The sequence below is a fragment of the Alligator sinensis genome, unplaced genomic scaffold (assembly GCF_000455745.1).
Source record: "Alligator sinensis unplaced genomic scaffold, ASM45574v1 scaffold72_1, whole genome shotgun sequence".
Taxonomy (NCBI): Eukaryota; Metazoa; Chordata; order Crocodylia; family Alligatoridae; genus Alligator; species Alligator sinensis.
In genome coordinates, this window is record NW_005842547.1 from 301,336 (window position 1) to 328,834 (window position 27,499).

Genomic DNA, 27,499 nt, shown 5'->3' on the forward strand with positions numbered 1-27,499 from the left:
AGATTACAAGGATATATTTTACGGCTTTAGATCACTACTAGTGTTGCCTTCCTTTTGCAAGAATAAGTGTTTTCCTATAAATGATTAAATTAGGGAATTCATCAGGTAAGGAAAATGCAAAAGAGATCTGGCTTGCTAGATTACATTTTTACCTGATAGAAAATACCAACAGATACAAATTATTCCTCCTTTTCAAATATGGAGGTAGATTGCTCTGTATTATTTTCACAAAAGTCTACTGAGCCTTTAAATATTCTTAGCAGGGTTTTCTTCGTAGTCGAAAACTGAGTCTGGAATATAGAGGAATTACTCTTTTGGTTGGTTTTTTTTCAATCCCACTATGTCATATGTTAACATTTTGAGAGCTGACTAGAAGTACCTGTTTGGGGGACGTAAGTGATCTGCTTAACAGGCTGGTGGAAAATATTTCTTTTCCAGTTCTGGCAGTATAGTTCCCAATAATAAGTTTTTAGTGCTTACTCTTAAATGCTCAAATAAAAGTTACCTGCAAGTTGAATTTTACCTTATTTTAGCTTATTGTAATACAGGGGAGGGGAGGAGAGAGAGGATATTTTCAATGACATTTAAAATTGATCAGAAGAAGATGCACTTTACCCCTTGCATGATTTATGTATAAAATTCATTATCACTAATTATCAGAAACCAAGAGTTTAGTAAAATGCAAAATAGTATTGGACCTTCACTTGAGTAATGGCAACATTCACATTTATTTTAGGTAGGTAAATAGGCAGGCTAGTAGGTAGTTAAAATTATGACTTATGCTCCAGAGCAACCAGCTATTCAGTAGATATGTGAAAAGTGTTTCTTTTCCTCCCACTCTCTCCTGGTTGCAGGGGCTTATCTTATACAACTTTTCAATTTGAACCCCTCTAAACATAATTATTGGGTCTACTACTGTGTGAATTTGTAGTTACTTCAATATAGAGAGTAAAAGGCTATTTCAATATTTACCATCTTTAATCAGTAGCCAGAAAACTACTTTATACATCTCCTGGGTGTTAAATTTGAAAGTTCCTTTGTAAACTGGTTCTCAAAGTACATGTTAATATCATCAGCAGAATATTAACCTTTTAGTTGTGCTTAATTTTAATTTTAATGTAGTTTAGTAAGATAATGGAGATTGTTTCATTTAGGCTTTTGTATAGGTTGAATCAGGCATTTATATAATGGTATGCTGGTGCTGATATTCTGGTACTGTCACTGTAATAAAAATGTTAGGAAAAGCTTTCCAGACTGAGAAATACATTCCTAAAAGAACATGAGCAAATTTATGCAGAAAGATGACATGAATTCAATTAATTCAGTCTAAATAAATGCTTAAGAGGTGATTATAGAAAGCAGTATAAATACTTAAAAGGCAATGATTTAAAGGATACAAATATGCTGTTTATACTTGTAACCCTAGGTGCGACCCTATCCATGCCCTCACCTGAATTGTGGCCCTGCCCAGCTCCCTCGGTACCTGCTGCAGGGTCCCCGAGTGGAGAGCCTCCCCTTACAATCAAACAACCTTGCAGACCATTATCAAACTATTTACAGGGTTTAACTATTTAAAAGGTGACATATAACCAATGCAAAAGAACAAATGTTATACCTCATGACCTGGTGATGGTGGCTTAAGTGTTAATGCTTCTTGGATACACATTACACTAGGGAAAGGTGTACTAATACCCACGATAAATAAGGAAGCAATAAATAAATACATTGATACTCCAAGTAATAAACCATAAAGAACTTATTTACACAGCCTATAACTTGTACACTGGGTACTGAGGACCTTGTGTACACTGCCCCTGGCTGGGTGTCTCAGGGAGCAGGACTGTGTCTGTGTCCCTGGCACAGGATCTGTGGGTGGTCCCTGGTGCTGGCATCCCTTGCACGAGCTCCAGGGGTTTCCATGCAGCAGGTGGTGGCTCCTCCCCTGCAAGACAGCTGATTCCTGCCAAGACCCCTTCCCTGGCTCAGCAGGGCGCAGTGTCTGAGTGCTGGCCAGGGAGTAGGAGCACCACAGCAGCCACTTCCAGGGGCACCTTGTCCGCAGGGGGACCCCCCTGGTTGGTGAGATCATCCCCACCCCCCCCGGTTGGCGAGATTGGCCACGAGGGGGGCATGTGCCCCGACTAAGGCGTCACCAGTCATCCATGAGCCCAAGGCTCCCTCCAGCATCCTGAGCCTGCTCCTCCCCAGTGCTATCACAGGGAAACAACAGGGCAATATCTAGCATTCCCCCCCTGGCCCTGTGTCCCCCTCCCCTGCTGTGCTCACCCTGTCACACAGGGTCTTGCAGGAGGGTCTTCCCAGACTCAGAGTCTCCTCACAGGCAGCTTCGCTTCAAGGGGAAGGGAGGGAGAACAGACACAGTGTAGTACTCTCAGTGGTGCAGCCTCTCACTGCTACTTCTGCTGGGCTCTGCCAGGGGCTTCCGGGGGAGATGGCCATGGTGACATCCTTTCCTTGGTTTCCAGCCTCTCTCTCACCCCCTCTCTCTTCTTTGTTCTCCTCCCTGGGAAAACTACTTACCTCTTTCAATCAAGCCTCTCAGCCAATCCCAGGCCCGGGCTCTACCCGGGCTTTTGCTAATGTGTCTCGTTCCAACCTTGCTGGGGTTATATCACACCTCCCACTTCCAAGCGGGCTACCACCAAAACAGCTTCACTCACTCTCAGACAAACAGTGTTCCTACTGGTACAAACTCTGTCTTTTTGCACTCTGTCCCTCTGCAGGGCAGCCCTTCCTATTCCTTTAGGTGGGTCCATTCTTAATTCGGCTATGTACTGGAAATTATCAATACAAGCACATTGCTCTGATCTACTATTAAATGACAAATTAGCTTTGAAATTAGGAAAATATTACTAATGGCAAGAACAATCAAATAACACACTGTTTTGCTGGTGGTGTGATTTGGAAAACTGGGCAGAGATATAAGCAGAGAGTAGATAATTTAAGAGAAGTGCACAATTTAAGGGAAATGCAGAAGACTTTGGGTTTTTTTGTTTTTTGTCTAGGGGATTACACATGATAACTTAAACAGTGTCCCTTAGTACTCTGGGACCTGTTGTTATTGCCTGCCAGTTATTTTTTAAATATTGCATGATGTACACCTTTTAAGAGACTTTGGGTACATCTACATGTGCAATTAATGCACAGAAAGCGTACTTTGCAGTAAAATACTACGCAGTAGGTTTTCCCTGAGAGCACATCTACACGTGTGCCCATCAGGAGCAAATTTGCTCTTGATGGCTACATCCAGACGAGCGCAGCCATGCAGTATATGGTGGCGCAGACATGTTTGCAGTATTACATACTTCATGTTCAGTTGTTCTCTGTGCTGCAAGGGAATAGTGCAGAGGTTTTGGAGGGTTTTTTTGTTTACCTCTGGGTATCCCATGGAGGAAATAATCTGTGGAGAAAAAATGCAGAGCAGTGCATGCATGGGCAGCACGTGCCACTCAAGACCACAGCTGGGCCATCCAGAGCTGCGCTGTGGCTGCCAGCCAGGCCCGCACAGCAGAATTGCCATTGCTGCAGCCCAGGGAGGTCCTTAGAACCTCAGATAAGGCTGCTGGAGCCAAACCAGTGCTGGCCCCAGCCTGCCCTAGTGCCCCTGGGGTAACTTGCCGAATGCCAGAGGGTGCTTGACACAGGTGTTCTCTGGGGACAAGTAGCAGCGGCACAAGGTGCATCACTGCTAGTTGTCCCTGTGGAGCCAAACATCCACACTACATGAGTATACAGCTTATGGGAGCAGTTCAGGGCAGGGATACTCCTTCCATGCTCTGTTACCATATGGTAGCCAGGGGAAGTGCTAGGCTCCCCCAGGTTCCAGCCCCAGGTTGGCAGGGGGCACCAGGGTCAGGCGTGTGCTCCACAGGGTGGGGGGAGCTGTCCTGCCTCCATGGCAGCTGCCTCCCACGCTGCACCCCTGCCCAAGGCAGCTACCTGCTGCCAACTCCCCACTCAGATCTCTCAGACTCCAAGATTGGAGCTCTGGCCAAGACTGGCTCTGACAGGGCTGGCTCTGATCTCAGAGCTGGAGCCCAGGGTCTGCTTGCTGTGGTGGCAAGGGACATTGTCCCTACCTCACATCTGAGGCAGAGTCAGCCCCAGCAACAGGCAGCTGCTGGGGACAGAAGACAATGTCCCAACTCTGGCCTTGATTTGGGAGCCAGGGCCAGGGCCAGCAGTTGCCTGCTGTGGGCAGGAAACATTGTCCCAGCCCCTTCTCCAGTGGGCCGGTTGGAGCAGGGGCTGGGAAGCAGGCAGCTGCCCAAGGGAGGAGACAGGTCTCCCGGCTGCTGCTGCCTGAGCTGACCAGGAGCAACTATGTAACTATGCACTACTCTACATTAGCCAGTACACAGTATTTACAGGTAGCAGAAAACTGAACATTAGTCTATTTTAATCTGCAGTAGCTGCAGCGTGTGAAAAAATAGTGATGCTTTACTTCCCAGATTAGTCTTCTGTGCAGTAAAGTGTCTCATGTATACACATCCTTTGTTTTGTAATTCCACAAAGAAAACAAAATGACATTAATTATCTGTACTCACAGATGGATTTAGTACTACATAGGCAGAATAAGATGCCTAAAGGAAAGTCTGATCATGAAATCCCCCCACCTAATGTACTGCTGCCTAAGATATTACAAATAAAATTCCCTGGGTACAAATAAAATTCTTATGTGATTTAAATCCTCAAACAAGGTGTCCCCTTAATCCCCTGAGTCATTCAATCTAGTAGGTATGTGGTAGGTATGAAGAGTATCCCTCTCCCCCTAAAGCAATATAAATGGCTTGGGCACTTCTGTGGGAGATGTGGTTTTAAGCCCTCTGCTGTCCTGTGATGGGCATATACCCCAAATATCCCACATTTTGAGTGAGCACTTTAAACAACTGATCTATTGTTCATAACAGCATCCTCACCATTCCCTCCTTTTTCTAAGGAAAGGTGATTCTTACTTTATTAAAGGAAAACTGAAGCCAGAAGAGGGTTTATAGCTGAGAATTGTCACCCGTGCTGAAAACCTGAAAAAGGGTTAGATTTCAGTATTTTCTATTGGATAACAGGTGGCTCCCAATTCTACATACAAGCTGCCATGAATGCCACTGAGACTCCTAACTGTCCCCATTCACTGTACAGGGAGCCCAGGTGCTGAAGTACAGGCCATGTATTCTGCTCTAGGAGCTAGAAACCAGATTTAAAAAGGTATTCAATTGTTTTAGGTGCCTGAATACTTTTTTGAATCTGACTCCAGATTCAGAGATAAATATTTCAATGATGAACTTGATAATACCTATCTCTGTGCCTCTGAGATACACATTCTTATCATATTATTTAAGAATTTAAATAAAATGTAGAATTTAAATGAAATTTTAAAATGGCATATTTCCAGATGCCTTCAAACTTGCTTTCCAGAATGTCAGCTCATTCCTTTTTTTCCTGTTTCCCTGTAAATGTTATGTTCAGCATATGCATTTTTTCCCTGGCAGAACCCTTTGAGAAGAATATAGGTAGCATCTTCAGAAGATGCAGCATATAGCCACCCACCAATTGCAGCCAATTAACTAAAGTGACATTTCACTTTCCTTTAATGAGTTTTAACATACGTTTTTGCCAGTTCTAAATATGTGCTTTTATAATACCAAGTATTTCATAGCATATGTGGCTGTGCCTCCAGTGGCAAGTGCACACAAAATATCAGTCCTTAAGAAACAGCTGCAAAGTTTTGATAGAAAAGAGCAGTAGAGAAGCAGATAATATATATTCATTCTCTTGAAATGGGTCATTTAAACAGATGCCAGCATGTGGTTCCTACCTTTGTGTCTGTTATAATATTTATATATACTTATGTGCATGTACTAACAAATGTAGATTTTGTTCACTCTAAATATTGTCAAAATTGAATGCAATGTTTTTTATTTGCATACATTTCTTTTGTGTGAATTTTTGTGGTGTTTTAAAAAGAAACCTATTTAACTTTGTTTCTATTTATATGTTTGTGTTTCTGATAACAGCAGAAACTTTCCCTGATCTCTGTGGGGAAAGTTTGAATGTAAAACAAGTATTTTTCTTTGATTATCGGTGTTAGTTTTCCATGCAACATTCTTGGAGGTGTTTTCACCATTGTGACATTGAGAGGCCTAAGCTTTTTATTAAGCTGTTGCTTTTGTAGGACTGCTACATACCCTTAAAGGGGACTTAGGAGGAACAGTGATTTATTTTTTAAATTCTTTAAATTAATTATATTATTATGACCCCCTTGTCATTTTGTAAAAACATATAATATTTAAGAGCTTTCAGTACAAGGTTTGAGTACCTTAAAAGTTAAAATGTAAGATTAAGATGCATGTTTTTGGAAGTTCTTTGTCCAACAAAAATTAAAAGAAGGATTTGAAAAATGTTTACATTTTCATCATTTACAGTAGCGAAAAGAATTAATTAGCATATTATTGAGCCAGATTTTTCTTTTGTTTGATTTTCATGAATCATAAACATTCTAATTGGAAATCAAAATATTATTATGGCAGATATTTGCTAATAAAGATCTTAACTTTCTTCTGATATATAGTTATTAAGTTACTGTTATTTCAGGGAAATAAGTAAATTGGGTTATAAGGGGAAAATACAATAAAATCCATTTTGTAGGGTTTTAGTATTAATTTTTATCCCTTTTTATTACATATAATTTTGGGTTGGGTTCAAGTATGTCTTTACTATGTGTCTCAATAAACTTGTCTTTTGTTTGTTTGATTTTTGCAGTGAAAAAAGCAATTGAATTGAAGTCAAGAGGAGTCAAAATGCTGCCCAGCAAAGACAGTAATCACAAAAATTCTGTCTGTAAGTTGGCTTTGTTGCTATCCTTGTAGTGTGTGTGTGTCTGTGTGTGTGTTCCATTTCCATTAAAAGTATGAATTAGGAGATGGAGATATGGCATGGGAGGAGGTCTGCTTGTGAGATCAAGCATCAGATCCCATCATGCCTTATTGCCAGTGCAGGAGGAGCCTGGGATGCCAGGCTCCTTGTGTAGCAGCAAGTAGCAAGCTTCTGCAGCTGGGAGCCCATCAGCTGAGGAGACTCCCAGCTGCCGGGGCACCCATGTGCTCCTGTGGCTGCAAGCTTTATTAGGTGTGCCCATGTGAGGGGGCTCCCAGCCAAGCGATCACAACAGGTTTCACGTTCAGTTAATGGTGTGATAAGAACCAACCACAAAATTCTTAGACATTTCTTGTGGAATAACTTTGTGGCTTAAACCTTGTTTTATGACAACATTAATTGCTTTAACTGTAGTTCGGTTACAGCTTAAGATGTGATTAACTTGTTAATCACACCCTGAATATAATGTATGGCAGAGACCTTGTTCTATTCTGACTTTGGACTAACGTGGCTAACTACTTCTCTCTACATACGAGAACGGTTATGGCTGTTTCATTTTTTTCTATTGTGATGTTTTCCAGTTTTCTTGAACAGAAGATAATTAGGAGGTACATAAATACACAATTTATCACCTCTGTGGCTAGGTAGTTGTGTTTCTTTAGTACTGAACATTTGCTTAAATCTTCATTCAAGTTGAGGGGTTTTTTTGTTTTTAATTTTGTTTGTTTTTCAAATCAATGACTTTCATAATAGTGTTGAGTCCTTTGGGGAGGGGAGAAACAATCTGTGTTCTCTTAGGTAATTTTACTCACATGTTTTAAGTACTTACCTATACTTTGTTTGTATAAATCGACACAATGTTAAATGGTCCATGAAAACAAAGGCATGTCCTCTTCAATACTGAATCAAACATGACATTTCCTTGTCTGTACTATAGGCTTACCAAATGGGTGAGTTAACATAATACAATTTTGAATATGGGTGATGAATGAAAGTCCCTTGAAATCCATCAAAAGATTATCAGGTTTTCATTTCAGTTCACTCCAAAATGTTTCACTAAAAATATTTTAAAAATGAAATACTTAAAAGTGTATACTATTTTTTTTTAATTTGCTACTTTTACTGAAGTACCTTACATTTCTCCTGCAGCATTTAGTATGAGTGAACAATCCTTAGGCTCACAGCTAGGGAAAAAAAAGCTATTTTAAGGCAATGATTTTTGCTATGTCGACTTAAAAAACAAATGACTTTACAGATTCAGGATTGATTTGTTGTTACACATTTAGATGAATTGATAGCACATGCTGAGTTACTCAGCTGTTGAAGCCACAGTGGCTAATTCTAAAACAAAATGCTGCTGATTCAGTAGTAATGATTTTTTTTTTCTCTCCCCCACCCTTTTTTTATTATTTACTATGCAGTGGGGTAAAAATTTATTCACTGATCTTTAAATAACACTTCTGCTTCTCTCATGCTTCATTTTTACCACCATTAAAATACTATTTTGTCAAAGATATATGGCTACTATAAATTGGGCACTTCCATTAGTAAAAAGATACTTTGTTAATAGTGGCTAATATTTCACTGAATATTTGCACTGTGTGTGTCACTTTTAATCTGTTTTATTTTTGTCCCAGCTATAGAACAGATTAGGAAAGGCTTTTTATCTATATAAATAATAGATAAGTATTTAGAAATGAATTGCCAGCTGGTGGACTGAATGATAGTACAAAACTGGTATAACAACAATTGTATCTCACTCACTTCACTTTGCTATTGTAAGAGATGCTATTTTGATGATACTTTTTGATAAAAGTTAAGGACTGTTAAAATACTATTAACAAATAACTATTGACTTCCTTTTTTCTCATTACTACTTTAATATAACTCTTTAAAAATCTCATCTTTATGATATGGCTTTGTTTTATTTATTTATTTTGGTGGGGGGAAACGAATAAATGGATCCTAACAGTTGTCTGATTTTACTTTTTTTTTTAAATAGCCATTTTTACCTGTGATGATATAATCAGATGGACCACTTCAGCACATAACATTACTTTACACTTTTTTCTCTTCACAATGAGCAAGTGAAATCCCACCTCTTTTGAAGAAAAAATTGACATTTTTGCACCCTGCACCCATTCATGAGTTAAATTGCTGTTCAGAAATTCTGCCAAGGCATTACTTTAGTATTTTTCATAAACAGTTTATAGGAAGCTAAGACTTAAGAAATGTCCACTGTAGTTGACAATCCTTAAGAAAACCATCCAGTTCAGTGGAATCCTACAAAATTCATGTTTCATGCAATTTATCTGAAATCAACAACAGCTTCTCAAAGAACTGAATTGATATTGTTTTCTTTGTAGACTTGCTTTTCAGTGGTACACTATCACAGTAATAAGGATTCTACTTTGAGTTTATAAGGTAGAAAAATAGTTTTGTAAGGGTAAATAATGATTTGCAGTCTAAATACAATGGAGTCTACTACATATAAGCATATAATGGTTTCTGTGACAGTGTGTCTCTGTCTATATAGTATATTACATATAGATGCTTTGTTGTCAATGTGCTTTTAGTTCATACTGACATACTGTGGTAGAAAAGACACCATCCTCCTAATTCTTCTGCTAGGATAGTCCTATTCAGTTAGGTTGAAGTTGTTACACAGGTGCTCAGGTTAGCTCATATAGAACAGCTTGTGAAATTGAAGTGTACGGTACTTTTTGCAGTCTGTCAAGTTATATATTCTACACTGCAATGTAGCTCTGATATCTCAAATATTGAGGGAAGACAAGTTTCAGCATGAACTCTGTGGGGGTTAACTTTAACCTAAATAGCAATAAGGGCCTTGTTATACCTTACACCATGAGCTGCACAAATTATGATCAGTGTTAGTGCTAACTCAAGTTTGGAGAAGTCACAGTCAGGCCAGCAGGGGCCTGGAGTAATGCAAGGTAAGAATACCCCCATCTCCCATTCTGGGCTTTTTCCTTTGCCCCCCTGAGGCTTCCCCTGACCCTCCCACCCCCAGGACTCCTCCCTCCCCCACTGCATACTTGTAGCTGTCTAGCTGTCTGTCCTAGGGGAGCAGGTAGGGAAGGGTTAGCTGTTGCTGCCAGGAGGTTGCTCCTCTTTTGGGAACTGAGCCCACCCAGAAAGCAGCAGTAGCCAGGAACATAATTAACTCTTCCCTGTCTGCTCCTCTGACAGACAGACAGAAGCTACAAGTAAGTGGACAGGAAGCTACAAGTAAGTGGAGGACAGTGGTAGGGATCTGGGATAGTGAGGCAGGTGGGAGGAGGAAGGCATTGGGCCTAATCTAGGCCAGCAAGGAAATGGAGGGGGAGGGTGGGATGTTTACACTAAAGCGCAGCCTAGAGTGGTGCAACATGAGCTGGATAACATGTATCAGAGAGAATCCTGCCCTGGAGTGGTATAAGTGAGCTGTATAATGAGTGCTTAAAACAAGTTTCAGGTGTTAATGTGAAGACAATCTAGGTGTTAAGAGCTCTAGGATACACCCAAAATTACAGTATGAGGACCTTATTACATGGTAATTTTGGGTGGCTCCTGTAGCTCTTAGCCCCTGAATTATCTGCACATTAACACCTTAAAGTCATTTTAAACACTTGTTATGCAGCTCAAAGTTATGCTACTCCAGGGCAGAATTATCTCTGATCTGCACTACCCAGCTCCTGTTCCATTAAGGTATGCCCACTCACCACAGATGTGCTGGCCAAGCTGAAGTCCTCCAGTATCCCAGGATCTCTCACACCCCAACCCATAGTGCTAGGATAGAACCCTGTCCTGGTTCATCAGCCCTCTAGTGGTAACTCATAGACACAGCTCCTAGTCTTGCATCTGCTCACATAGGCCTCTCTGTGGCAAATGACAGCTGTGCAGGCAGGGGACAGGTAGAGAAGGTTTCTAGACTAAGGGTGTAACTGCTTGAAGCACCAGGGCTAGGGACAGACATTCAAAAAGGCTGAGACTAAATTGATTCAATCTTTTCAGGTTAGTCTAACCTGCCTAGGTTGTATCAGTTTGCAACTGCACACGCATTCCCTCTGGACTGAGGAAATGCAGCTACATGTCTGCAGTGGCTCAGGCTAGAAGCTGGGAGGCACTAGAGCAGCCCTCCCTTCCATTCCACACTGCTGAGCTGGGGCGGGTGCATGGCCAGGTCCTGACAGAAGGCTCTGATTAGGGAGGGGTTTAATCCCCACCCTGCCTGCACCACTCCAGGCTTTTCCCCACTCACTGCTCAATGGGTGGGACTGTTGCCAGCCCCCAGCCCCTGGCTAGGATTTTGAGGTAAAGTGGAGGTGTGCAGTGCATGCATTTGTTGCTGACACTGAGCTTTTCAATCTCCCCCTCCCTGCTTCCTCATACTATCTGCAAATGTGACAGGCAAGGAAGCCCAGTGAAATTAGAGACACACGCACACAGACACCTCTCAGCATTTGCTAGAATACCACATGCCAAGGGTCCGTGGGGCTAGATTCCATGTTGTGGGAGATGGGAGGAAGTGGGGATCCCTGCTTGAGCAGCGATGGCGGGGTAGGGGGTCAGGGGGAAGCCAGGCAAACCTTGCTGTCCCTATAGTCTCCACTGGAGCTCCAGCTAGGGAGCAGAGGGGCTGGGCCAGCCCTGTTCTCTGGAGCAGAGACCCCAGCCCAGCCAAGCCCAGACCAGGACTGCAATGCATCTGAGATTCTGGGGGACTCTGGTTTAACAAACCAGGAAGGGTTCTGGGACAAACATTGCGTAAGCTGGCTTGACCCAAATCAGTTAAGTCAGATACTACATTCAACCAGGTTTATCTTAAACCAGTTTTAGCCATTTTGAAACTGGTTTATGTGCACTGAAATTATGTTCTGTTACAGGTTTAAACCAATTTCTGATCACTTAAATTGGTTTATGTGTAAAGTTTGTCCCTAACCCAAACTAGCACTAACACTGATCAACATCTATGTGGTTCACAGTGTAAGGTGCAACAAGGCCCTAAATTTACAGAGTACCCAAGCTAGCTCAAATATCTATAATGCTGTATTGGAATCTGTAGTGTAGAAATACCCTATGTTTGAGATGTATTATTTTGCAACTAATATGTGTTTAGTATTTACGGGGACAATAGAGGACTATACTCTGTACATGTTCTATAGTCCGTGCTCAGAATGGGGAGTGGAATTGGACAAATCTGGGGAGGAAGGAATGGAACCTTTTTTCTGACTTTAATAACTTAGTAAGTTAGTAATTTTCCAGCCATATTAATGTTTTACTGAATTTTCCCCATGTGTTGGGAGCTGAGGTAATTGAAGGGTACTCAGAAAGTGGACTACAAAGTTACTGCATGGGTTTTTTAAGATCCACTAGGTGTAAGGGCAGGTTTTTTCTGTGGCAAGATAAATGCCAATCTCTAACAGAACCATGCAGGAAAATCTTGTAAGGAATGGTTGCTGAATTTTCCTTACAAAAATAATAAATAAATACATTAAATTATTTGCTTTTGCTGTATACAGAGGTGATCTAGACAGTGATTGAACTGGAAAAATATATTCTTCCCAGTATTTATAATGTGGTTTGGGATTGTTGGATAGAGTGTGGTAGAAAAATACTATTAATATTTTAAAAGATGAAGTACATGAAACAATGTTTAAAAGAGAGTTGTAGTGACGGTCCTGTCTTTCTGAGCAAGTGCTAAGTTAAAAGCAATAGAGAAACAAAAATAACATAAGTCTACCTGTTTCCTTGACTGGTCTCACTTTCAGCTAAGCCAAATGAAGCAAAATCTAAAAAATGTTGGCAGGTCTCTGACTTGATTTTCATCTTGAGTTAAACAGCAGTGTTTCTGAGTTCTTGTAAAAGCCTAAGGGGCTTGTTTGCTGAAGTCTGATGCTCTAGTGATCAGTTTGCTGTTGCCCTGGAGGGCACTATCTCAGTCATCAGATGCACTTACCTGTTTGGAACAAACAGCCACCAATGTAATCTAGTTCTGCTTCCTCATACCATTTACAAATGTGTGTGTGCATAACTCCAAACCCAAGGATCTCCTATGGCAAAAAGTTCTATCTCATTTTGAAAACTGTCAGCTCTTTCAGTCTTCATAATGCATTGCAATATTATGGAGGAAAACAAGTAGTGACAGTTCTTTTGTGGTTCAATGCTAACATATCCTGGACATTTATTGTATCAGTGAGTCTAGTGTGCTCGTTTCTTGATAGGTTGTATGAAGTATAGATTCTCAGAAGTACAATAGAGTCCTTGTCTAATACCTTTTCAGAAATACATGGTATGAAATTGAGGCCCAGATCCTTAAAAGTATTGAGTCAGTGGGAATGAGTTGTCAATATGTTTAAAAATTCGGGTGTAATTGAGGGGGTGGGGAGCATGTGCATGGGGACGCTGTATTGTACTTAGCTAAATCATAACCCAAAGGAACTCAATTTTTCAATTTGGGTCTGGGTACACACAATCCTAAATCCCCAAATGACCATACATAATCCTAAACTCTCCAGGCAGTCATGAAAGATGTTTTCCATAGTTTCAAAACTCAAAGCTTTGGAAGGAAAACATTCTTCAAACTGATGTTTAAATCAGGTTTTTCTGTAAATGAGAATAGAAACACCCCATGACTTATTGATGGATTAATTACAATGTCAGGAAAACAATAGGCTTAAATAATTAAGATTCTAAGCATAGTGAGTCTGTAAACATCTCATTTTATTTCAGAATGCCCTTTTTCCCTTAATACTGAACATATGCTGTGCACTCAGTTGCTGAGATCATTTCCCATGAAAGAAATCTAGAGTAATATTAATGTATCACTAGCATTCATGAGCTACAGAAAAAAGAGCTGATCCTGAAAACATGTCTATTATTAATCTGAGAAATTAATTGAATCACTTATATGAGTAAAGTTTACCTACATGAATAATTGTTTCTGGGAACAGAACCTTAACCTAGGAACATTTTTGTTATGTGTATTCAGATGCTGAGATGCACATAATGTAACATTCTATTATATCACTTACTGTTTGTCTAATGAAGGATTAATGTCTCCATTCCTCATTTTTCTGTGTGGCATTGATTTTACTATAGAGTAATATTTGACAGTGGGGGAAATAACTAAAGCATTAACCTCTAACAGTTGCATAAAGCTTTAATAAAGCAAGAGGGATAATTATCCTTATCTACTTTGTTCACTCATAAAATGTAATAATACAGAGTTGCCCAAGTGTTAAAGATTTTAGTTTTTTCAACAAAGATACATGTCCCTGTGTAATAATATTATACAAAGCTATTTTACTAGATTATATAAATTGCTTCATAAATCAGGTTAGTAAATTATACTTGCTGTTTCTAAATAAGTCTCCATCATGGCAGGAACTGAAATATCTCTTTAAATGCTATGTAAAAATCTTGCTGAGAAGAGAACTGTTGTCTGAATATATTTGTGGGGAAAAAATCACTTATAACTAGAAGCAAAACAAGGTGCATCATTAATGATATAATATGTCATTTGCATATATAATTTCTAAAATAACCAGAAGAAATTACTTATTAAAATATGTAAAATGAGATGTAATCTGAATTATAAATGGATAGGATGAATAGTAATTCAGACAGGGAGTTGAAATTTCTATTAAATAGTTTTCATACACAGTTATGGAGCATTATTAATTATCTAAATTGAGCATCTCCTTTGTAGACTAAATTGAAATGAATTATTTATTTTGAACATCAAAATCACAGTGATTCACAACCTGTTGTTTAGCTGAACTATACGCTATCTATTTATATACACTTTTAAATAAAATTATTTAAAATTCCATTTATTTGCTAACTACCCCTGTCACCTCACTGATGACATATAGTGATGCAAGAAATTTTACTTTTCATATAGTTTTCTCTTAATTTTTAAAATTAAGTCCTTAAAGGTGTAAAGTAAAGCAAATATATTGGCAGATACATTATTTTAGGCTTATGCTTTTCAGAAAAAAATATTCTAGTGAGCATAGGTGATTGATTTCTAGAACTGAAAAAAATGTTTGAGAGGTCATGCTGAGCTATGGCACTTGACAATATACCAGTCCTACTGCAGGTTGAGCATACTGTTTGGGTAAAGTCTCTTCTACATGGCCCTGCTTAACTAACTGCTACAGATGCTAATCCTTGTTGTCTTTATAGAAAAGCCAAGGACATAATAAAATTCAGTTGGAATGCCAGCTGTGATGAATTGAAGTCTGATCCTGTTTGTCCTGATGGGCTTTTGGCAGAATTTTCCTTGAATAGCTGATTGCAGTGCTAGTAAGAATATTTTTCCCCACCAGAAATGCTGGCTTCTTAGCAAAAAATTGAAGCTCATTATCATCATTATACTATTGTTGCTACTAAGCAAAACTTTCAGCTGAAAAATGAAGCAAAACAAACCAAACCCCCCCCCAAACAAACCCCATCACAAATTCCCCTTTAGCAGAAATTCCTCTATTGGCAGTTGCTGTTCTCATGCCACAAGCCCCATTCTTCTCTATCATTTATACCACGTTGTCCAACTTCCAGGCAGTAAGGGGCCACATGACACACAAGCTGCAGTCCCAGAGGCACATGAGGTATGGGCAACAGACCAAGAGCTGCTTGTCACATGGGCAGCCCAGTATGCTGCCTGTCACTACCATGCGCACAGCATGGGAATCCTGCCTACCTCTTTCCCAGTCATGCCTGCTGTGTGGGCAGCCTGGTCCTCCCTGTTATGCAGTGCACCCATGAGTCTCATTACTGTATTGATCGAGGAAGAATAAATCTACCTGAGGAACCTCGTCCATAGAAAAGAATGGGGTACAATGCACCTAAACTTAAACTCTCATTTGAGAGAGACTTTTTATAACAAATTTCATTCAATGAAGAACATACCGTTTTTAGATCTCCAGATGGTAAATCTTCAAATAGCCCTAACTGATAAGTAATATTGACTTGGTCTCTAGCTTCAGACCAAATCAGATGGTCATGTTACTTTGTTTCCTTTAATAGCCCCCACTGTAATCTATAATAGATGATGAGCTTGCTCCCATTTAGAATGAGACTGTGAAATTTACAAAATTACTACGGTGAGGTCTGTTATTAGTTTATTATCCTTTTAGAGTCCCAGATGAGACTATAGCTTGCAAACCAGGATTACTAAAAATATAGCAGAGGAAGCCACAGAAAGAAAACCCAAGAATGTGTGTGTGAGGAACTGCTTTTTGTTGTATTGTGTCTTATACACAAAAGGTACCCAACGTTTTTTGTTCCACTGCAGTGAAAACTTGTCATCCAAAAGCCAATTCTAATTTCTATCACTATGAAAAGCAATGTGCCAGAGTTTTCTAATTTAATACAACTGTATCTTGATTTTCATGAGCTTTTCTGGAAAATAAAGTGTACGTGTTCATGGATGATGTATAATTTCTTTTTTCTTTTTCTTTGTTTGGAATCACCCCATTAGAGGTGATTCCAAAGGTAAGAGGTAAGGCAAAGGGCAAAATATTTCCTAACTGTCCATGAAATAAATCAATACAATGTCTTAATTTTTGCATTATAAAAGAGCCAAGATATGATGATGCACCTAATGGACTACTACAGATTATTTTTCAATAATTTTATATAATCCACTGCCTTTAAAAAATATATATATATATTTTATATATATATTTTTAATATATATATATATATATATATATATGTATATTTATCTGCACAATAGTGAAGCTTGGGGGTTGTTCTTTTTCTTTTTTTTTTTTCTTTTTCAAGTAAAAAACTGCAGGATGGGATAATGGTCAAGGTACAGTTATATATATATATATATATATGCTATGTTAAGAATAGTATGTGTGAAGACTACTCAAGGGAGACATCAGATACAATATAAATTCAGATGCAATATACATTCAAGATACAATAAAAAGACGTGCATGTTCCAGATGAGGTGCAACAGTGCCTGATTTCTAGTTGCCTAGGCCCAACTTGCAATTCAGAGTTAGACCTAAAGATTCCCTATGACATGCAAGACTTAAATGATTAGAAACCTGCAGATTAAGAAGAATTACTTAAATCTAAACCATAGGAAACATTAAGTACAAATATGTGTATGAACTCACATCTACATCAGGAGTTTAGCTATCTAAATGAAAGCTGGTGCCATTTTGCATTTGAGATCCATGGTTTATATGCCAACAAGTGTTCTTTTACAGAATGGAACAGGGTTTGGTGTTTCTTCTTTAAAAGGCGGGCACTGGAGGAAGAGGCATCATGTGCTATGTTATTACACAGGATGTACATGATTTTGGTACAATTCCCTCAGTCAAAAGGATTTAAAACCATGCTTTCTTGCATCCCCAGAGAATGCCCTGACCATCAGGTTTATAGCCTAAAGTGGAACAGTATTTCAGCTCTTTCTTGAAACATTTAAACTCACTAGGTTGAAACTGTGGCACCATGTAGAAATCTTTGAATCCACTTAGTCTACTACTTTCAGGGTATATCTACAGCTGCATTTACTGTGTGTTAAATTTACTGCACAGTAAGTTACTGCTCAATAAGTGTTTTTTAGGCTGGCATCTACACGTGTAGGCATTAAAGCGCAGTAACACTGTGTGTGTGGACTGATATGGGACCCAAATGATACAGGTATCAAATTTATGCCCAAGGTGGCGTAAGCCACCATATTTACTTTGCAGTATAGGTATGCATATGTAGAGACATGCCTGTGCTGTGCAGTAATTTGTGGTTGCTGTGCAGTAAATGTGCATATATAGATGTGCCCTGTGAGAGAGATCTCCTGACTATTATTGGATCAAGCTGCTTTAGAGACTTAGGAGGCTGTCCACCTACTGTATTTACTCGAATCTAAGATGATCCCCCAATAATTGGATTCTACACCAAAAAAAAAAAAAAAATGGTATTAGTATTATAAACAAACTTACTAAAATAACCGTAGCAATACCAGTAAGTCATAAATTCAACATTAGCTTCGATTCAATTCAAACATTAACTTAATCTATATTAGGTTCTGTCCAGAACCTGGTGAGTGCTACTTCTTTCTTAGATCCTACAGTTTTGGACTGGTCACTTTCATATGCATCCTCACTTTCACACTCTTCACTCTTTTCACTGTTCTTATGTTCTTACTCATCTTCCCACAACACATTATCTTCCATTCCATTCATGGCATTGGATATACAGCACTTCCTGAAGACTTTAATAATGGATTGTGAAGATATATTGCCCCCAAAAGTAAGAATTCATTGGCAAAGCAGTGCTTATGGCTGGTTTCTTAATCTTCCAACCAGTTGAAAGCACATGGTTCCCTGCCAAAAGCCAGTTTGAGTAATGATGCTGTAAATGATCCTTAAAGAGCTTATTCACTATGACATCCAGTACTTGCAGTTGAACTGTCATATCAGCAGGTATGACTACATACATTAAGTGAATTATTGCTTTCATGTCTGGTGATAAATGCCATCTGAATGAATCTAACACTAAGATTCCTCTTTTTCTTTTTTAAGCAGTGTCCCAGCTCTCCATTTCCACTCAACATCTAACCAGTCATTCATCAGTTCATATGATTTCCATCCTTGTTCCTGGCACCTAACCACTATTTCTGGTGGCACCTTTTCTTTTGGGAAAATTTTCCATTTCAAAATCACCTGGAGTGGCAATTTTTCCTGTCTTCCAATACTGTTAAAATCACTGTAATTCACAATTTTTCATTTCCTGTATTTCTAATATTTATAAATTTGATGCCTTTCTCATGGATGGTGACATTGTTCAGCATGTCAAAACAGACTGGAGTCTCATCAGCATTACCTATCTGGACCAGCAGGTAATCATGAGTTTTGAATAGCCCAATAATGAACTGCTGATATTCAACAAGGTTTGTTTTTTTTTTGCTGCAGCCTGATAGTAACTTCTGTGCAAAAGATGTTCTTTGCTTCAGGGCTAAGTCACTAGATTGCATCATTCAGATACAGTATCTACTACTTGCTCTGAATTTTTGAAGGGGAATGTTCAATTCCTTCATTATTTCTAATGCCTTGAGTTGAAGCACTTTGCAGGTCATTGCCATTCCCTCATTTCTCTTTTCTTGAACATATTTAAGAACTTGCTTATCAATTTCAGGAATGTGGCATTGTTTTGGACCCCTAAATGTTTTCCCTGGGGACTTAGCATGCACGAGTGTTCCTTTTAATTTTCTCCATTGATTAATTTTTGCTTCGGTAACATTATATTTCCTTCTTGCTTCACAATTATTTGTTTTTTCAACATAATTCATAACTTTTACTTTAAAGTTTGTATCATAGTTTCGGCTCATTCCTTTTGGTATCTTCACATTTGTACTGCTACTTCCTCTTTTTTTTACATAGTTTGTCATGGGAATTTCCCTACCACTACTCACCCCACAGAATTTACCATAGGCTTTTATTGTTTTAAATTTTGGCCAGTCAGTGGTGCTTAGGCCCTGCAATGTGCTGCTTTCTTTGCTAATCTGCTGGGTTCTTCCCTGCCACCTGCCTCTCCACTGGGTGCCTTGCTGCCACTTGCCTAGCTGCTGTTGGGGGCCTCATTTTATGCTGAGTTTTCCTTGCCACTGCTGGCTGGAGCCTTATTCTGTGCTATATCTAATCTGACTTTATGGAAATCCCAGGAATCCATAATATCATCCAGGAGATCTAGGAATTAGCTACTCCCACCACCCCTTGCACTCTCACAAGTCGTTCCACACCACTCTGACTCCCGGCCAGACTGTACCCCGTGCCCCTACATTTCCAGGATGCCCAGACGAGCCAGGCAGGATCAGCCTCTGAAATCCTGGACTGTGCTGGCTAAACTGGGACAGCTGATCACCCTAGCTAGATCCCTCACTGGAATGCTCATGCTGGGTCCCTGTCACATGCTGGTTCCTTAGCATGCACATTCTGGGTCCCTCATCACTACTGTCAAGTCCCTCGCCACCACATGGTCGGTGCTTCCCCTCATGCTGGATCCTTTGCCTCCACTGCTGGGGTCCTTGCTGTGGGCTGGAGTCTTTGCTGCCACTGCTACAAGTCTCACTGCATGCTGGGTCCCTCCCTACTGCTGCCTGGAGTCTCACCACGCATTGGGTCCCTTGCCACATGGGCGTGGGGGTCCCTTGTCACTGCAGTCAAATCTCTCCTTGAAGCATGCAGGTTACCTGGCAGGCCCCTGGGGGTCCCTTCTCCCTGTGTTCTGGGTGACCCTGGTGGGATCCCTCTCTGCTGCATGCCTGGCCAGCCTCTCTCCACAGCAGGATGGGTGCTTAGTAGGCAGGTACTCAGGTTGTTCCTAGCTGCCTGGCTGGTGGGTGCTGAGGCAATTCTTCACGTGCTGGCCAGGCTCCTTGCACATAGCTTGAAATGACCTGGCAGGCGCTGGACAAGCATCATCCCCACAGAATGTGGGGTCTCTAGACAGCATGTGCTGAGTTGCTCTGAGCTGCTGACCCAGCCATAGGTGCTAGAGCAACCTGGTACCCAGCAAGGAATCCAGCCAGGCTGCCAGTGTGGGATGAGTTGCTTCAGCACCTACCACTGGGCCAGCAGCTCAGAGAGATTCAGCACATGCTGGGCAGAAACCCTGCATGCTGGAGGGATGGTGCCTTCCTGGTGGCTGCCAGGTCATTCTAGGCTCCATGCAGGGTCACTCCAAGCTGCTGCCTGCCAGTGTGTGTCCTCTGGCTGGAAACCCACAAGCAGCTCAAAATTACCTGACAGGTGCTGGCCAGGCACCATCCCCAAAGCATGCAGAGTTTCTGGCTAGCATGTGCTGAGTTGATCTGAACTGATGCCCTAACAGCAGGTGCCAGAGCAACTCACCACATACTGGCCGCCTGGCTGGGTCTCTTTCTGTGTGCTGGGATGCTCCAGCACCTGTTCTTCGAGCAGCAACTCAGAGTGAATCAGAGTGATTCAGCACATGCTGGCCTGAAACCCTGCACAATGCAGGGGCAGTGTCTGACTGGTGCCTTGTGGATCATTTCAAGCTGCATGTAATTTAAAGAACTTTTGGATAGTTTTCTGTATTTGCAGTTGCAGAGAATTAGCAAATTTTCAGGCCAAACAGGCAGGTACCTAGTGAGTTCTAGGTGAGTTCAGAATTAAGCTTCCACTAAATGTGTGCATGCATATATATGTGCATATCTGTGTCTGTGTGTGTTTAAGTGTCTAAAATATGCTTTAATCATCTGGGTTTATTTTAATATTACCCTAAGTGCCTGGTGCAGGAGAAAGGCAAGATTACTTGTGAGGTACTTAATGAGTGACAACTGATTTCTAGTTGACTCAGCTACATTGTTTTTCCTGTACCCAGAAAGAAGGACTCAAAAGGTCACCTATACTTTGAACAGTATAGAAGTTGGTAACTATTTCTTTAATAGGACACATGGAAGAAATTTCTGACTACTTCATAAAATATCTTGGATATAGGAAGGGAGTAAGGTGGAAAGAAAAATTGGGTGGAAAAAGATTCGGCTTAGTTTAGGAGAAACGGAGAGAGTCTTCCATTTATGAAGGGAAAGTAGACTTTAGTGGTAATGGGAAAACAGAGTTGAGGTACATCTTTGATGAAAGGAGTGTGTGGGGGAACAGAATTGAGGTAAGCCTTTGATGGAGGGGGAAGATCTATGGAAGAAGAGTGGAAAATTAACAAAAAAGCAAAACTGGAAAAGTTCGCAAGGAACAAGCAGCGAGGAAAGTTGTAGGGAGAATAGAGACATGGACAGAATAGTAAGAGAAGGTGAAGAAAAAGCCAAGGTTTCATATGCCTTAAGGGTTCACAAATTACATTTAATCTAAATTCCTACAATAGTCTGAAGTTTATGTACCCCTATGTTATTACATATCTTTAATATAGCATGCATATATGAATCTCAGAATATGGCAGGGAGGGAAGGGAATTATTTTATACAACCTTGATTTCATGGAATTTTGGGTACTAAAAGGGATGGTAAATCTGGCTCCAATACTTCTTGCCTATTGTACTAGCAAGAGATAAAGACAGAGGTCACACTGGTGGATGCCACATAACCTAAGTGAATAGATTTATTTAATTGCCTTGACATAGAAAGGGGAAAAAAATCAATTATTGATGCAAGGAGAGGGAATCATTTATGCTCATCATTTGACAACTGAAATCCTGTATTTGTACCAGATACAGCACCCTTTTGTTCAAACCTTGATTGTTCAAATATAAATGTTAGATTTTTTTAAATATAAACAAAAATATGTTTAAAAATTAGGAAGATATAAAAAAGCAAATGCATGTTTCATTTTGGGGTTTTTTTGTTTGTTCTCCCACCCCCCAACCCCTGATGTCAGTATACATACTAGGTAATGCGCTTTCAACAGTTATTGTAATGTTAGATGCACAGTTTTTGTGACAAAGGCAACAAACAGGTTCATTGCTACTGGTGGAAATCTACCATAAAACCTTTCCAGGAGAGGGAATGTATAGGCATAGAGACTGCAGCTGCCCCCTTTCCCCTGCTATGCTTCACCCACCTGGGGTGATTTTGGTCTGGGAAGCCATGGGGGGGCAATGGCTGCTCCACTCCTCGCAGTACCCAGGGTGAGTGGAGTGGCAAGAAAGATTTCCCACACCCTCTCCAAACCTTGGTCTGGGAAATGGGGTTGGGGAGGAGGAGAAGAACAGCCTCCTTCACACTACTCCCAGTATTTTTTCCCCAAGCCAGGCAGTAGTTTGTTTTCCTCATTTCAGATAGGCAATACCTTGGGTATATGTTAAATACCTCACTTGATTATCTTCCAGTTAATTAATGAAATTACAAAATAAACGTATATCAAATACTATAATAAATACAGATATGAAAATGACAAAACTGAAGCAGATTCACACTAGCTACAAATAAAGATTAAAAAACATTGGAATAAATCTAATTTAGGGAATATCCACGCATGCCACACAGTGAATCCCAAAAGCAACCCAATTTGAGTGAGCCCATAACATAGTTTTATGTGATATTACAATTGATAACATGAAATAGAGTGTTTCAAACTGAGCTCTTAGGAAATGTTAGAATGAATCTGAGGTTTGGTTTCCTTCTGCTTATGCTTAATGACAGTCCTGCCAAAGAGTCTGCAGCAGAGCCAAGACTACAACCTATCTTTTGCTGGTTCCATTTTATCCTGCTTTCTAGATTCATTTAATAAATAACAGAAAAACATTTACTAAGGATTTTTTTTTAAACAGTGGTTGAAAAAAAAATCTGTCTCTAAACTTTCCATATAATGTTGGTTCAACAGAATTGTGAACTGTTATGGGTGAGCTGTAAAACCTCAAAACACTGGCACAAAAAAACCAAACAAAAACAAACAACAAATAACATAACTATAAAGACTTGCAATTTTTCAATTTAGAATCCCCTCTAGACAAATAGATTCACACCATTACTTGCAACTACTTTAGCTGAGGAAATGTAACAATTGTATATCCAATAGAAACGCAGCATTTTAGACCTCATGAAAAAGAAAGGCATGTGATTATTAGAACAAAAAGATGAATCTCCTCTTCTTACCATTCATCCTCCTTTCTGCCTCAAAATAGAGAAAAATCCTTCACCCTTTGCCAGTGGGATCTGAGGTTCAAAGCATGATTAGAGAAGAAATGGAAGAAGATAAAAGTTGCCATTGTAAGTGATCAGCCCCACAGCAAGAAGTCATGTCTTTGTCTTTTTCTTAAAATAGATTTATCACTGTTCCTTACAAGGTAAAGTATTTCAGAAAAGGAAAGATGGCAAAATAAAGGGTATATTTTTTCCCAGTAAGTGGTAAAGAACAGTTAACAGATGAAAATATAAAAGGATTGTGCTTATTTATTTAGCTGTGGCTTCTTGGTAAATACAGATTCAAGCATCTGTACCAACCCTACTCCTGATCTCTGAGGCATTTAACATCTAGTTCATTCATCTGCAGTTTCCACTCCAAGAAACATCCAAAATTGGCTAAGTCAATTGAATCTCCACTTTTGCAAGTGACAGCAGTTCTAGGAATCTATTCTAAGGCATGGGCAGAAGGGTTTTTTTCTGTTTTGTGTGGGTGTGTGTGTTGTGGGCGGGGGGTGGTGTTTGTATACATACATTTTCACAGATTCATAGATTGTTAGGAGCTGGAAGGGACCTCACAGATCATCAGGTCCAGCCCCGCAGCTCGAGGCAGGAAGTCAGCTGGGGTCACGTGACCCCAGCAAGGTGACTGTCCAGTCTTCTCTTTAGAACTCTTGAAAGTCTCTCACATTTCCAGGCAAATGATATACCAAATAGAGCATCTCCTATGTTTTATGAATGGCAGTCAAGTACCCTTGTGAATCCATATCCATAATTCCTTTATTTCTCTTAAAATCCCCCTAAAAACATTATTTTTGCAATGTTTCAGTTAGTCAGCATGCTTAAAAAAACAAAAACCTGAACAGTTACTTGCACACACCTTATGTGTACTATGGCTGCATCTGCTCCCATGCAGAGTCTCATCCCAGTCCTTTCTTCCTCAGTGGAAACTGTGAGTTTGAGAGTGACAAATACATTGCCTCCGCTAAAGAATTATCTCTGTTTCCCCTTGGGTGTGTAATACATAGATGCTGAAGATGGAGTCACAGTCCCTTCCATTGAAACATTCTTATGCTTAGCTGGATCCAAATGTGCAGGCATGTGTAGTTTGTGGTGCCACAAATCTCTGTGGCACCACAAACCAAACACATTATGTGTTAAATGTTTGAAGGTCTGCTAATCTGCAGTGCCAGGGCAAAGTTTGCTACCATGATTTCCCAGTAGCAAAACCAACCCCCACCCCCCCCAAAAAAAACAAAAAAAAAAGGAAGAAGAAAAGCGGTGTAAAGCACATCAAAGTGACATGCACTAGGACAAATGCGCTGTGGAGCCCCCACCCTGAGGCACCCTGTGCCCCAACCAGCCACTTCCCAGATGGCTGGGTGCAGTGTGCCTCAAGACAAGGGAGCAGGCAGATACCTTTTCTTCAGAGAGCTCAAGTGCAACCTGGGCTGGCTGCTCCCTTTTCTTCATATGCCTCAGAATGGGGGCTGCACTGCAGAGCCCCTGCACTGGGGCACTTGGAGTAGGGGAATCAGGCAGCCCTGGCCTGCCTGCTCCCCCATCTTGAGAATCACTGCATCCCAGTGATACAGCTGCGAATCAGCTGCGCCCCAGCTGGCTGGGGTGTACAGTGCCTCAGTGCAGGGGCTCCACAGAACCTGCTCATCTATCTCCATGTACTGCTTTCTGGCTGGTTGGGGCACGGGGTGTCTTGTAGCAGAAAGCCCCCTTTTCCTCTTGCCTGCAGTTGCTCTCCCCTCCTTGGATATGTTTTTCCTCTTCTACCTTTTCTTCCTTCCTCTTTCTTTCACTTTAAGATAAGGAATTGTGTTTTGAAATGTGTATGTGTGCATTTTGTATCTCCCCTTGTCTTTTGGTATTTTTATCTATTTTTGTGCCATGGAATTTGTAGGTTATATTTTATACTCCTCACCTTTCAACTTTCAACTAAATGTGTTTAGTTTCATAAGTAAGTTATACATTGTAACAATGTTAACAAGGGCAGGAATCAAACTGTCCTTCCCTGTATCAGGCTGGCCTCTGAAAGAGCGAGTGAATCAGTGATTGAATGTGTAACAAGGTAGCAGACAGCAATTATCACCTGGAAGCTGCAGATCAACCAACGGAAGAACTCAATAGAAGACAATGTAACAACCGGGAAATCTCTAAACTTCACTGATCAAGGGCTAGAAGACGTGGCCTGAGTTAATCAATGCCAAGGACCAACTTTTGGGCTGAGTATCTCCAGATCAACTGCTCCCAGTGCCCTATTCTAAATTAATCAATGGACTCCCAAAACTGCACGTACATGTGGACAACCCCTGGGGCTGACAGATGCCGTCCAGTAGCCACCGAGGGGGGGGAAGTCCCACGAGGGTCAATGACCCCTGGATTGGGCAAACCTGAAAACTGGGGAGTCACCAAAGTCTGCCAGGGACAGATAAAAGGCAGTGAAAAGTGACCCTCAGTGGCGCCCTCTTGATCTCCAACTCAACCAGACCTGTCCAGCCAGAAGGACCAGCCAGCGACCCCCTTCTGGAAGATAACACCATGCTGAAAGAAGCCTCAACGACAGACTCCAGCGCTTGTAGGATAGGTATACCTGACTCTGTAGCCTGCTACTGTGTGTGTGCATGTGTGTGCATGTGTGCGTGTGTGGGGACCAGCCCCAAGGTTATGATTACAGTGTTTCAATCCGCCTAATAAACTAGAATTTTAAGGATCCCGAGTTGGACATTTGTAGCCAACAGTCTCAGCACAGGGGCTGCCTGCCAGCTAGCCATGCATTGAAGCACCCAGTGCCCCAGCCAGCCCTCCCCGCAATAGCACATGGAGCAGTAGGACAGTGTCTCTCACTGGAAAGTGCATGGGCAGGGATGTGAACTGCAGCACAAATTTGTGCCATTACTATTTGTGCTACTGCAAATGCATGCCCCTGCTCGCGTGGATGCGGCCTTAGTGATCAATCCAAATAGTTTTATTGAATCATAAAAGCAACTTTGGGAAACTTATGGGCACCAATCTGCAAGATGCTGTGGAACTTAGTAAAAGCAAAAGTCAAAGTTGTACTGAGACTATGGCTTCCAGGAAGTGATTGATACTCTGAAGGGCTGGGAAGGTACATCATTCAAATTATTTTGAAATACAGGTATTTGTAGCATAAATGCAATTCAGATATTTAAGAGTAACTATGCCTATGTATGGACTTGCATACTAAATATTTAAACATTTCCTGAGGATTTATAAGAAATATTTTATATCAAAATAGATGATACAATAACTGCATCCATTAAAATGGACATTTAAAATTATTTAAAGAAGAAAGAAAAGTTAAAGTTACAAAAGGTGCTTTCCTTTACCCTACCTTAATTCACATTTCATTTGTTATAATGTCTTCTTTGCCCAGTTAAAAAAAATTATGCATAGAGGATTACCCTATAAATACATTAAATGACAATTAAGTTATATAATACATTTTTAAGCATTCTCTCGGGTATAACCCTGTTATCTCATTCTATGAAAAAATCTAGTAACAAATATTTTATAACAAACACAAGCCGGCTCTGCATTCAGATCAAAGATGACTCAGATCATAAAACCCTTGTGTCTAAGTTTACCATGCCCTCCAGGTCACTCAGACTGACTATCAAGGCCAAGATTAAGCTCCATATCAAACAACTACGTACAGCACATATCTGTCCCCAGATAAGAGAAACAAAACCTCTTATTTTTAACTTCCTACAGGTGGCGAGAATTCATCTCTCAGAAAGGTTAATAACTGAAAAATTGCTATGATGATGATGTTTTTTCCTCTCTCCTTTTCCAAAAGTTAAAGGGTTGAAGTGAATTTAAAGGTTAATTGCAAAGCACTTTATGCATCTTCCTGGTTGTGACCTTGGAAGAGCTTTTTGAGCTGCAAGAAGGAGAGAGAGTTAATTTCATGATGTAGATGACTTCACATAAACTGTTTTGAAGTATTTTCCTGCTTAA

General features: G+C 40.4%; 1 protein-coding gene across 1 annotated transcript in view; it reads left to right on the plus strand.

Moving 5' to 3' along the window:
* The window catches only part of LOC102386534 (CUB and sushi domain-containing protein 1), a 796,348-nt gene that overhangs the window by 38,230 nt on the left and 730,619 nt on the right, over positions 1 to 27,499 (plus strand). Inside the window, exon 3 of the mRNA XM_006032113.1 lies at positions 6,778 to 6,855. Within this exon, the coding sequence (XP_006032175.1) occupies positions 6,778 to 6,855 (78 nt within the window). The remainder of the gene's footprint in view (positions 1 to 6,777; positions 6,856 to 27,499) is intronic.